At 38.9% G+C, this 14,281-nt stretch overlaps 1 protein-coding gene across 8 annotated transcripts in view; it reads left to right on the forward strand.

The window, feature by feature from the left end:
- The window catches only part of LOC118376417 (calpain-1 catalytic subunit-like), a 65,530-nt gene that overhangs the window by 50,633 nt on the left and 616 nt on the right, over nucleotides 1-14,281 (forward strand). For 3 of the 8 annotated variants that reach the window (XM_052518577.1, XM_052518578.1, XM_052518579.1), the window contains 7 exons: nucleotides 7,990-8,055; nucleotides 8,274-8,331; nucleotides 8,885-8,949; nucleotides 9,211-9,279; nucleotides 12,637-12,715; nucleotides 12,802-12,915; nucleotides 13,140-13,198. In XM_052518577.1, the coding sequence (XP_052374537.1) occupies nucleotides 7,990-8,055; nucleotides 8,274-8,331; nucleotides 8,885-8,949; nucleotides 9,211-9,279; nucleotides 12,637-12,715; nucleotides 12,802-12,915; nucleotides 13,140-13,198 (510 nt within the window). The other 5 variants (XR_008136438.1, XM_052518580.1, XM_052518581.1 and 2 more) reach the window with 5 other exon arrangements.

Below are 14,281 nucleotides of genomic sequence, written 5' to 3' on the forward strand. Positions count from 1 at the left end.
TCACTACCATAACTACTATGAACAGAACAGTCACTACCATAACTACTATGAATAGAACAGTCACTACCATAACTACTATGGGTAGAACAGTCACTACCATAACTACTATAAATAGAACAGTCACTACCATAACTACTATGAATAGAACAGTCACTACCATAACTACTATGGGTAGAACAGTCACTACCATAACTACTATAAATAGAACAGTCACTACCATAACTACTATAAATAGAACAGTCACTACCATAACTACTATGAATAGAACAGTCACTACCATAACTACTATGAATAGAACAGTCACTACCATAACTACTATGAATAGAACAGTCACTACTATAAATAGAACAGTCACTACCATAACTACTATAAATAGAACAGTCACTACTATAAATAGAACAGTCACTACCATAACTACTATGGATAGAACAGTCACTACTATAAATAGAACAGTCACTACCATAACTACTATGAATAGAACAGTAACTACCATAACTACTATGATTAGAACAGTCACTACCATAACTACTATAAATAGAACAGTCACTACCATAACTACTATGGCTAGAACAGTCACTACTATAAATAGAACAGTCACTACCATAACAACTATGAATAGAACAGTCACTACTACAAATAGAACAGTCACTACCATAACTACTATAAATAGAACAGTCACTACCATAACTACTATTGGTAGAACAGTCACTACCATAACTACTATTGGTAGAACAGTCACTACCATAACTACTATGAATAGAACAGTCACTACCATAACTACTATAAATAGAACAGTCACTACCATAACTACTATAAATAGAACAGTCACTACCATAACTACTATGAATAGAACAGTCACTACCATAACTACTATAAATAGAACAGTCACTACCATAACTACTATTGGTAGAACAGTCACTACCATAACTACTATAAATAGAACAGTCACTACTATGAATAGAACAGTCACTACCATAACTACTATGAATAGAACAGTCACTACCATAACTACTATGGATAGAACAGTCACTACCATAACTACTATAAATAGAACAGTCACTACCATAACTACTATTGGTAGAACAGTCACTACCATAACTACTATTGGTAGAACAGTCACTACCATAACTACTATGAATAGAACAGTCACTACCATAACTACTATTGGTAGAACAGTCACTACCATAACTACTATGAATAGAACAGTCACTACCATAACTACTATTGGTAGAACAGTCACTACCATAACTACTATTGGTAGAACAGTCACTACCATAACTACTATTGGTAGAACAGTCACTACCATAACTACTATTGGTAGAACAGTCACTACCATAACTACTATTGGTAGAACAGTCACTACCATAACTACTATGAATAGAACAGTCACTACCATAACTATTATGAATAGAACAGTCACGACCATAACTATTATGGATAGAACAGTCACTACCATAACTACTATGAGTAGAACAGTCACTACCATAACTACTATTGGTAGAACAGTCACTACCATAACTACTATTGGTAGAACAGTCACTACCATAACTACTATTGGTAGAACAGTCACTACCATAACTACTATTGGTAGAACAGTCACTACCATAACTACTATTGGTAGAACAGTCACTACCATAACTACTATTGGTAGAACAGTCACTACCATAACTACTATAAATAGAACAGTCACTACTATAAATAGAACAGTCACTACCATAACTACTATTGGTAGAACAGTAACTACCATAACTACTATTGGTAGAACAGTCACTACCATAACTACTATTGGTAGAACAGTCACTACCATAACTACTATTGGTAGAACAGTCACTACCATAACTACTATAAATAGAACAGTCACTACTATAAATAGAACAGTCACTACCATAACTACTATGGGTAGAACAGTCACTACCATAACTACTATGAATAGAACAGTCACTACCATAACTACTATTGGTAGAACAGTCACTACCATAACTACTATGGGTAGAACAGTAACTACCATAACTACTATGGGTAGAACAGTCACTACCATATCTACTATAAATAGAACAGTCACTACCATAACTACTATAAATAGAACAGTCACTACCATAACTACTATAAATAGAACAGTCACTACCATAACTACTATAAATAGAACAGTCACTACCATAACTACTATGGGTAGAACAGTCACTACCATAACTACTATAAATAGAACAGTCACTACCATAACTACTATAAATAGAACAGTCACTACTATGAATAGAACAGTCACTACCATAACTACTATGAATAGAACAGTCACTACCATAACTACTATGAATAGAACAGTCACTACCATAACTACTATAAATAGAACAGTCACTACTATGAATAGAACAGTCACTACCATAACTACTATGAATAGAACAGTCACTACCATATCTACTATGGATAGAACAGTCACTACCATAACTACTATGAATAGAACAGTCACTACCATAACTACTATGAATAGAACAGTCACTACCATAACTACTATAAATAGAACAGTCACTACCATAACTACTATGAATAGAACAGTCACTACCATATCTACTATAAATAGAACAGTCACTACCATATCTACTATGGATAGAACAGTCACTACCATAACTACTATGAATAGAACAGTCACTACCATATCTACTATGGATAGAACAGTCACTACCATAACTACTATGAATAGAACAGTCACTACCATATCTACTATGAATAGAACAGTCACTACCATAACTACTATGAATAGAACAGTCACTACCATATCTACTATGGATAGAACAGTCACTACCATAACTACTATGAGTAGAACAGTCACTACCATATCTACTATGGATAGAACAGTCACTACCATAACTACTATTGGTAGAACAGTCACTACCATATCTACTATGGATAGAACAGTCACTACCATAACTACTATTGGTAGAACAGTCACTACCATAACTACTATTGGTAGAACAGTCACTACCATAACTACTATAAATAGAACAGTCACTACCATAACTACTATAAATAGAACAGTCACTACCATAACTACTATTGGTAGAACAGTCACTACCATAACTACTATTGGTAGAACAGTCACTACCATATCTACTATGGGTAGAACAGTCACTACCATAACTACTATGGATAGAACAGTCACTACCATAACTACTATTGGTAGAACAGTCACTACCATAACTACTATTGGTAGAACAGTCACTACCATAACTATTATGAATAGAACAGTCACTACCATAACTACTATTGGTAGAACAGTCACTACCATATCTACTATGGATAGAACAGTCACTACCATAACTACTATTGGTAGAACAGTCACTACCATAACTACTATTGGTAGAACAGTCACTACCATAACTATTATGAATAGAACAGTCACTACCATAACTACTATGAATAGAACAGTCACTACCATAACTACTATGAATAGAACAGTCACTACCATAACTACTATGGGTAGAACAGTCACTACCATAACTACTATGGGTAGAAAAGTCACTACCATAACTACTATGGGTAGAACAGTAACTACCATAACTACTATGGGTAGAACAGTCACTACCATATCTACTATAAATAGAACAGTCACTACCATAACTACTATAAATAGAACAGTCACTACCATAACTACTATAAATAGAACAGTCACTACCATAACTACTATAAATAGAACAGTCACTACCATAACTACTATGGGTAGAACAGTCACTACCATAACTACTATCAATAGAACAGTCACTACCATAACTACTATAAATAGAACAGTCACTACTATGAATAGAACAGTCACTACCATAACTACTATGAATAGAACAGTCACTACCATATCTACTATGAATAGAACAGTCACTACCATAACTACTATGAATAGAACAGTCACTACCATATCTACTATGAATAGAACAGTCACTACCATATCTACTATGGATAGAACAGTCACTACCATAACTACTATTGGTAGAACAGTCACTACCATAACTACTATTGGTAGAACAGTCACTACCATATCTACTATTGGTAGAACAGTCACTACCATAACTACTATTGGTAGAACAGTCACTACCATATCTACTATTGGTAGAACAGTCACTACCATAACTACTATAAATAGAACAGTCACTACCATAACTACTATAAATAGAACAGTCACTACTATGAATAGAACAGTCACTACCATAACTACTATGGGTAGAACAGTCACTACCATATCTACTATGGGTAGAACAGTCACTACCATAACTACTATAAATAGAACAGTCACTACTATAAATAGAACAGTCACTACCATAACTACTATAAATAGAACAGTCACTACCATAACTACTATGAATAGAACAGTCACTACCATAACTACTATGAATAGAACAGTCACTACCATATATACTATGGGTAGAACAGTCACTACCATAACTACTATGAATAGAACAGTCACTACCATAACTACTATGAATAGAACAGTCACTACCATAACTACTATGAATAGAACAGTCACTACTATGAATAGAACAGTAACTACCATAACTACTATGAATAGAACAGTCACTACCATAACTACTATGAATAGAACAGTCACTACCATAACTACTATGAATAGAACAGTCACTACCATATCTACTATGGATAGAACAGTCACTACCATAACTACTATGAATAGAACAGTCACTACCATAACTACTATGAATAGAACAGTCACTACCATAACTACTATGAATAGAACAGTCACTACCATAACTACTATGAATAGAACAGTCACTACCATAACTACTATGAATAGAACAGTCACTACCATAACTACTATGAATAGAACAGTCACTACCATAACTACTATGAATAGAACAGTCACTACCATATCTACTATGAATAGAACAGTCACTACCATATCTACTATGAATAGAACAGTCACTACCATATCTACTATGAATAGAACAGTCACTACCATAACTATTATGAATAGAACAGTCACTACCATAACTATTATGAATAGAACAGTCACTACCATAACTACTATGAATAGAACAGTCACTACCATATCTACTATAAATAGAACAGTCACTACCATATCTACTATGGGTAGAACAGTCACTACTATGAATAGAACAGTCACTACCATAACTACTATGAATAGAACAGTCACTACCATAACTACTATGAATAGAACAGTCACTACCATAACTACTATGAATAGAACAGTCACTACCATATCTACTATGAATAGAACAGTCACTACCATATCTACTATGAATAGAACAGTCACTACCATATCTACTATGAATAGAACAGTCACTACCATAACTATTATGAATAGAACAGTCACTACCATAACTATTATGAATAGAACAGTCACTACCATAACTACTATGAATAGAACAGTCACTACCATATCTACTATGAATAGAACAGTCACTACCATATCTACTATGAATAGAACAGTCACTACCATATCTACTATGAATAGAACAGTCACTACCATATCTACTATGAATAGAACAGTAACTACCATAACTACTATGAATAGAACAGTCACTACCATAACTACTATGAATAGAACAGTCACTACCATAACTACTATAAATAGAACAGTCACTACCATAACTACTATGAATAGAACAGTCACTACCATAACTACTATGAATAGAACAGTCACTACCATATCTACTATGAATAGAACAGTCACTACCATAACTATTATGAATAGAACAGTCACTACCATAACTACTATGAATAGAACAGTCACTACCATATCTACTATGGATAGAACAGTCACTACCATATCTACTATGAATAGAACAGTCACTACCATATCTACTATGAATAGAACAGTAACTACCATAACTATTATGAATAGAACAGTCACTACCATAACTACTATGAATAGAACAGTCACTACCATATCTACTATGAATAGAACAGTCACTACCATATCTACTATGAATAGAACAGTCACTACCATATCTACTATGAATAGAACAGTCACTACCATAACTATTATGAATAGAACAGTCACTACCATAACTATTATGAATAGAACAGTCACTACCATAACTACTATGAATAGAACAGTCACTACCATATCTACTATAAATAGAACAGTCACTACCATATCTACTATGGGTAGAACAGTCACTACTATGAATAGAACAGTCACTACCATAACTACTATGAATAGAACAGTCACTACCATAACTACTATGAATAGAACAGTCACTACCATAACTACTATGAATAGAACAGTCACTACCATATCTACTATGAATAGAACAGTCACTACCATATCTACTATGAATAGAACAGTCACTACCATATCTACTATGAATAGAACAGTCACTACCATAACTATTATGAATAGAACAGTCACTACCATAACTATTATGAATAGAACAGTCACTACCATAACTACTATGAATAGAACAGTCACTACCATATCTACTATGAATAGAACAGTCACTACCATATCTACTATGAATAGAACAGTCACTACCATATCTACTATGAATAGAACAGTCACTACCATATCTACTATGAATAGAACAGTAACTACCATAACTACTATGAATAGAACAGTCACTACCATAACTACTATGAATAGAACAGTCACTACCATAACTACTATAAATAGAACAGTCACTACCATAACTACTATGAATAGAACAGTCACTACCATAACTACTATGAATAGAACAGTCACTACCATATCTACTATGAATAGAACAGTCACTACCATAACTATTATGAATAGAACAGTCACTACCATAACTACTATGAATAGAACAGTCACTACCATATCTACTATGGATAGAACAGTCACTACCATATCTACTATGAATAGAACAGTCACTACCATATCTACTATGAATAGAACAGTAACTACCATAACTATTATGAATAGAACAGTCACTACCATAACTACTATGAATAGAACAGTCACTACCATAACTACTATGGGTAGAACAGTCACTACCATATCTACTATGGGTAGAACAGTCACTACCATAACTACTATGAATAGAACAGTCACTACCATAACTACTATGGGTAGAACAGTCACTACCATAACTACTATTGGTAGAACAGTCACTACCATAACTACTATTGGTAGAACAGTCACTACCATAACTACTATGAATAGAACAGTCACTACCATAACTACTATTGGTAGAACAGTCACTACCATAACTACTATAAATAGAACAGTCACTACCATAACTACTATGGGTAGAACAGTCACTACCATAACTACTATTGGTAGAACAGTCACTACCATAACTACTATTGGTAGAACAGTCACTACCATAACTACTATGAATAGAACAGTCACTACCATAACTACTATTGGTAGAACAGTCACTACCATAACTACTATAAATAGAACAGTCACTACCATAACTACTATGGGTAGAACAGTCACTACCATAACTACTATAAATAGAACAGTCACTACCATAACTACTATTGGTAGAACAGTCACTACCATAACTACTATGAGTAGAACAGTCACTACCATAACTACTATGAATAGAACAGTCACTACCATAACTACTATGAGTAGAACAGTCACTACCATAACTACTATGGGTAGAACAGTCACTACTATAACTACTATGGGTAGAACAGTCACTACCATAACTACTATGGGTAGAACAGTCACTACCATAACTACTATGGGTAGAACAGTCACTACTATAACTACTATGAATAGAACAGTCACTACCATAACTACTATGAGTAGAACAGTCACTACCATAACTACTATGGGTAGAACAGTCACTACCATAACTACTATGGGTAGAACAGTCACTACCATAACTACTATGGGTAGAACATAAGACTAACGTCGACAATGTAGCTGTCTCGACTGTTACTATGGTTTTATATTGTACATCCTGACCCTCTGATTAAATGGTTGGAATGTAAATGGTTGGAATGTAAATGGTTGGAATGTAAATGGTTGGAATGTCTTCCCCTGTTCTCTTGTAGGATGACATCAGTGAAGATGACATCGAAGACTCATTCAAATCAATGTTTTCTCAGCTGGCAGGAGAGGTGGGTTTCCTTTATTGGCTTGTTCGCTGTTAGCTGAGTTACAGATGTCCATCGTAGGATTATCAGCTCTGCTATATCTAATTCAGATAACACATTCTAGACCTACTTTGTTCCGAGATTGTTTAAAGGTTGCACCTTTGAGACTGTTCTAAACCTACGCCTATGTCTAAGACTTTTTGGGTTTTTTTTCTCTTCTCAATCGCCCTTCTGTGTTTTAGGACATGGAGATTTCTGTCCGCGAGCTAAGGACCATCCTGAACAGAGTAGTGACTAGACGTGAGTACAGCGGGTTTCCTTTGGTGTGAACCCACATATTTCCTGATAGCCCAAACCCCAGTCCACCATTAGTGTATACCCCCCCCTTCTCAGGGGGACAGGAGGTATAGCATTTACATTGCATTACATTACATTTAAGTCATTTAGCAGACGCTCTTATCCAGAGCGACTTACAAATTGGTGCATTCACCTTATGACATCCAGTGGAACAGCCACTTTACAATAGTGCATCTAAATCTTTTAAGGGGGGGGTGAGAAGGATTACTTTATCCTATCCTAGGTATTCCTTAAAGAGGTGGGGTTTCAGGTGTCTCCGGAAGGTGGTGATTGACTCCGCTGTCCTGGCGTCGTGAGGGAGTTTGTTCCACCATTGGGGGGCCAGAGCAGCGAACAGTTTTGACTGGGCTGAGCGGGAACTGTACTTCCTCAGTGGTAGGGAGGCGAGCAGGCCAGAGGTGGATGAACGCAGTGCCCTTGTTTGGGTATAGCCTTGTGGGTTCTGCTGTGGGAAGACTCAGATCATCAGTTTGACTGGTTTGTTGTTTGATTTCAGACGAAGACCTGAAGACAGACGGCTTCAGTATGGAGTCCTGTAGGAGCATGGTCAGCCTCATGGATGTATCCTCCCCCCCACACACACCCGTACTCTGGACAGGACTGGCCCTCCCCTTTGTTAATTCTAAAGAGTTGGGATTGGCCAGTGGTCTCTCAAGACCCTATAGGCTTGAGAACCCTTTTGATTTGACAGCCCTCTGGCGAATCAGCTCCCTTTATGCTGTCGGTATTGAACAGGGTCTCCACACTAGCAGCATGTTTCTGATTGGCTGACTGATGAGTTTCCTTTTTCTTTTACATTCCTTGACTCAGCAAATCCCCCAGAAGGATGGCACTGCCCGTCTCGGCCTGGTAGAGTTCCAGATGCTCTGGAATAAGATCAGGAAGTGGTTGGTAAGGCCCGGTAGAGTTCCAGATGCTCTGGAATAAGATCAGGAAGTGGCTGGTAAGGCCCGGTAGAGTTCCAGATGCTCTGGAATAAGATCAGGAAGTGGCTGGTAAGGCCCGGTAGAGTTCCAGATGCTCTGGAATAAGATCAGGAAGTGGCTGGTAAGGCCTGGTAGAGTTCAGATGCTCTGGAATAAGATCAGGAAGTGGCTGGTAAGGCCTGGTAGAGTTCCAGATGCTCTGGAATAAGATCAGGAAGTGGCTGGTAAGGCCTGGTAGAGTTCCAGATGCTCTGGAATAAGATCAGGAAGTGGCTGGTAAGGCCTGGTACAGTTCCAGATGCTCTGGAATAAGATCAGGAAGTGGCTGGTAAGGCCTGGTAGAGTTCCAGATGCTCTGGAATAAGATCAGGAAGTGGCTGGTAAGGCCTGGTAGAGTTCCAGATGCTCTGGAATAATATCAGGAAGTGGCTGGTAAGGCCTGGTAGAGTTCAGATGCTCTGGAATAAGATCAGGAAGTGGCTGGTAAGGCCTGGTACAGTTCCAGATGCTCTGGAATAAGATCAGGAAGTGGCTGGTAAGGCCTGGTACAGTTCCAGATGCTCTGGAATAAGATCAGGAAGTGGCTGGTAAGGCCTGGTAGAGTTCCAGATGCTCTGGAATAAGATCAGGAAGTGGCTGGTAAGGCCTGGTAGAGTTCCAGATGCTCTGGAATAAGATCAGGAAGTGGCTGGTAAGGCCTGGTACAGTTCCAGATGCTCTGGAATAAGATCAGGAAGTGGCTGGTAAGGCCTGGTACAGTTCCAGATGCTCTGGAATAAGATCAGGAAGTGGCTGGTAAGGCCTGGCTTGGATCCTGAACGGCACCCTATTCCTAATATAATGCACTACGGCCCAGAGATTTATCTGGGTTAGAGTTACCCGGGACAATTAGGGTTTGGGACATATACCTAGTTCTTCTGTCACCGTGTACTGTTGTTGGTGAGAGCTGAGGGTTGATTCATTCCTGATTCAATTCCTTAGGGCCCAGTTTGTATCTGGCTTGAAGGTGGACAATACTGATTCATTTATATGACTGATTCATATTAATTACTATTCAATACAATACTGATTCATTTATATGACTGATTCATATTCATTACTATTCAATACAATACTGATTCATATTCCATATGACTCTGCATTAATCTACAGCCTTTTATACAACTGCAATAACAGGAAGTACCCAGCATATACACTGAGTAGCCAGTTTAGGGGGACTGTAATTCCTAAGGTGCACAACACTGATTAATTTAATATGACTGTGTGTAACGGCCGTTGGTGGAAGTTGAGGACCAAGGCGCAGCGTGGTACGTGTTCGTCATTTATTAAATAGAACTGAACACGAAATACAACGTAACAAAAATAACAACCGAAACAGCTCCGTCAGGCGCAAAACACACAAAAACAGAAAGCAACGACCCACAAACACCAGGTGGGGAAAAGGCTGCCTAAGTATGGTTCTCAATCAGAGACAACGATTGACAGCTGCCTCTGATTGAGAACCCACACCCGGCCAAACAGACACAGAAATCCAAAAACATAGAAAATGAACATAGAATGCCCACCCTAGTCACACCCTGGCCTAACCAAAATAGAGACATAAAAAAACTCTATGGCCAGGGCGTGACACTCTGCATCAATCTACAGCCTTTTTTTCCAACTGCAGTTACAGGAATAACAGCATATACACAGTTTAATAGGTACACCACCCCGTTCACGAAAATGGTTTGCTCCTACAGACAGTGAGTCACGTGGCCGTGGCTTGCTATATAAAACAGGCAAACAGGCATCGAGGCATTCAGTTACTGTTCGATTGAACGTTAGAATGGGCAAAACGAGTGACCTAAGCAACGATGAGGATGGTATGATCGTCGGTGCCAGGCACGCCGGGTCAAGCGTCGTGTAAACTAACAGGCGTGCCACAAACAGTCAAATAACGGCGTGTCATCTCGGAACGCACAACACGTCGATCCTTGTCACTGATTGGCTATTGCAGCAGACGACCAAACGGGGGCTCCACTCCTATCAGCTAAACACAAGAAGAAGAAGAAGCAGCTACACTGGGCACGCGATCAACAATGCTGGACAATGAGGAGGAGAAATACATCTCCTGGTCTGATGAATCCCACTTCCTGTTGCGTCATGCTGATGGCAGAGTCAGGTTTTGTCATCAGCAGCATGAGTCCATGGTCCCATCCTGCCTGGTGTCAACGGTACAGACTGGTGGTGTAATGGAGTGTGGGGAATGTTTTCCTGGCATTACGTTAGGTCCCTTGATACCAATTGAGCAACGTTTCCATGCCCACAAGAAGGCAAGCTGTTCTGGAGGCAAAAGGGGGGTCTGACCTGGTACTAGATGGGTGTACCTAATAAACTGGCCACTGAGTATATACTTACATACATTTGAACCGAATATACTGAATCATTCAAAGAAATGCATGTATTTCCTACCTTTTGAAATCTGTATGGCCATGATTCAATCCAAGGTGCGGTATAGCGCCAGGCACTATGAATCTGACAATGCTTATTTTATAGGCATTTTCCATGACGTTCGCAGAGATTGCATTTCATGGTAAATGCTGTGCATGTAGTCGGGTGCGACATAACGCGACTTGAAAATGAATCCCAGCCTTTGTCTATAATATCTGTGTGTTTATTGGTAGGTCATCTGTAGAGAATATGACATCTGTGTGTTTATCGGTAGGTCATCTATAGAGAATATGATATCTGTGTGTTTATCGGTAGGTCATCTGTAGAGAATATGATATCTGTGTGTTTATTGGTAGGTCATCTGTAGAGAATATGATATCTGTGTGTTTATCGGTAGGTCATCTATAGAGAATATGATATCTGTGTGTTTATCGGTAGGTCATCTATAGAGAATGTGATATCTGTGTGTTTATCGGTAGGTCATCTGTAGAGAATATGATATCTGTGTGTTTATCGGTAGGTCATCTATAGAGAATGTGATATCTGTGTGTTTATCGGTAGGTCATCTATAGAGAATATGATATCTGTGTGTTTATCGGTAGGTCATCTGTAGAGAATATGATATCTGTGTGTTTTATCAGTAGGTCATCTATAGAGAATATGATATCTGTGTGTTTATCGGTAGGTCATCTATAGAGAATGTGATATCTGTGTGTTTTATCGGTAGGTCATCTATAGAGAATGTGATATCTGTGTGTTTATCGGTAGGTCATCTATAGAGAATGTGATATCTGTGTGTTTTATCGGTAGGTCATCTATAGAGAATTTGATCTGTGTGTTTTATCGGTAGGTCATCTATAGAGAATATGATATCTGTGTGTTTTATCGGTAGGTCATCTATAGAGAATATGACATGGACAAGTCAGGATCCATGAGCTCCTATGAGATGCGACTTGCTGTGGAGTCGGCAGGTATAGTTACACACACACACACACACACACACACACACACACACACGCACACGCACAGACTACTGACTCTGCCGTCTCCCTCGTAGGTTTTAAACTGAACAACAGGCTGAATCAGGTCCTGGTGGCTCGCTATGCTGAGAACGAGGCCGTAGACTTTGACAACTTCATCTGCTGTCTGGTCAAACTGGAAGCCATGTTTAGTAAGTACTGTACTGTTAGTTAATCAAGATGGATGTACTGTGTGTAGACCTAATGTTTGCTAAACCAGTTACCTGGGCAACCGTTAATGCTTTAAAACCCCTTTTTCTCATTGCACAAGTCTAGGTAGTCCCTCCTTGTTTTCTTCCATTTGGTGTCTAATCGACATGACCCTGGTCATATCCAACAACGTTTTCATTCAGAAATGTACTTACTATTGTTACAGGATCTTTCCAGCAGCTAGACAAGGAGGGAGAAGGAGTGGCTGAGATGAACATCACTGAGGTGAGTCCTTTATCTGAGATGAATATCACTGAGGTGAGTCCTTTATCTGAGATGAATATCACTGAGGTGAGTCCTTTATCTGAGATGAACATCACTGAGGTGAGTCCTTTATCTGAGATGAACATCACTGAGGTGAGTCCTTTATCTGAGATGAACATCACTGAGGTGGGTCCTGGATCGGAGATGAACATCACTGAGGTGAGTCCTTTATCTGAGATGGGTCCTTCATCTGAGATGAATATCTCTGAGGTGAGTCCTTCATCTGAGATGAATCTCTCTGACGTGGGTCCTGTATCTGAGATGAATATCTCTGAGATGAGTCCTTTATCTGAGATGAACATCACTGAGGTGAGTCCTTTATCTGAGATGAACATCACTGAGGTGGGTCTTGGATCGGAGATGAATATCTCTGAGGTGAGTCCTTTATCTGAGATGGGTCCTTCATCTGAGATGAATATCTCTGAGGTGGGTCCTTCATCTGAGATGAATCTCTCTGACGTGGGTCCTGTATCTGAGATGAATATCTCTGAGGTGGGTCCTACATCTGAGGTGGGTCCTTCATCTGAGATGAATATCTCTGAGGTGGGTCCTTCATCTGAGATGAATCTCTCTGACGTGGGTCCTGTATCTGAGATGAATATCTCTGAGATGGGTCCTGGATCTGAGATTAATATATCTGAGATGGGTCCTGGATCTGAGATGAATATCTTGAGGTGGGTTCTGCATCTGAGGTGGGTCCTACATCTGAGCTGAATATCTCTGAGGTGGGTCCTAGATCATTCTCTACATTTTCAACAAACAGCCATGCATTTTAGCAGCCTGTGGTCTAGTGACTAACTTCCCTCCTCTCTGTGCTTCTCTCTTCTTCTCTGCTCTGTCCATCTCTCTTTCTGTCCTTCTCTCCTCTCTGTGCTTCTCTTTTCTCTGTCCATCTCTCTTTCTCTCCTCTCTGTCCTTCTCTCCTCTCTGTCCATCTCTCCCTTTCTCTCCCTTTCTCCCATCTCTGTCCACCTGTCGTTCTCTTTCTCTCTCCTCTCTGTCCACCTGTCGTTCTCTTTCTCTCTCCTCTCTGTCCATTGGTCT

This window comes from Oncorhynchus keta, chromosome 5, assembly GCF_023373465.1.
Source record: "Oncorhynchus keta strain PuntledgeMale-10-30-2019 chromosome 5, Oket_V2, whole genome shotgun sequence".
Taxonomy (NCBI): Eukaryota; Metazoa; Chordata; class Actinopteri; order Salmoniformes; family Salmonidae; genus Oncorhynchus; species Oncorhynchus keta.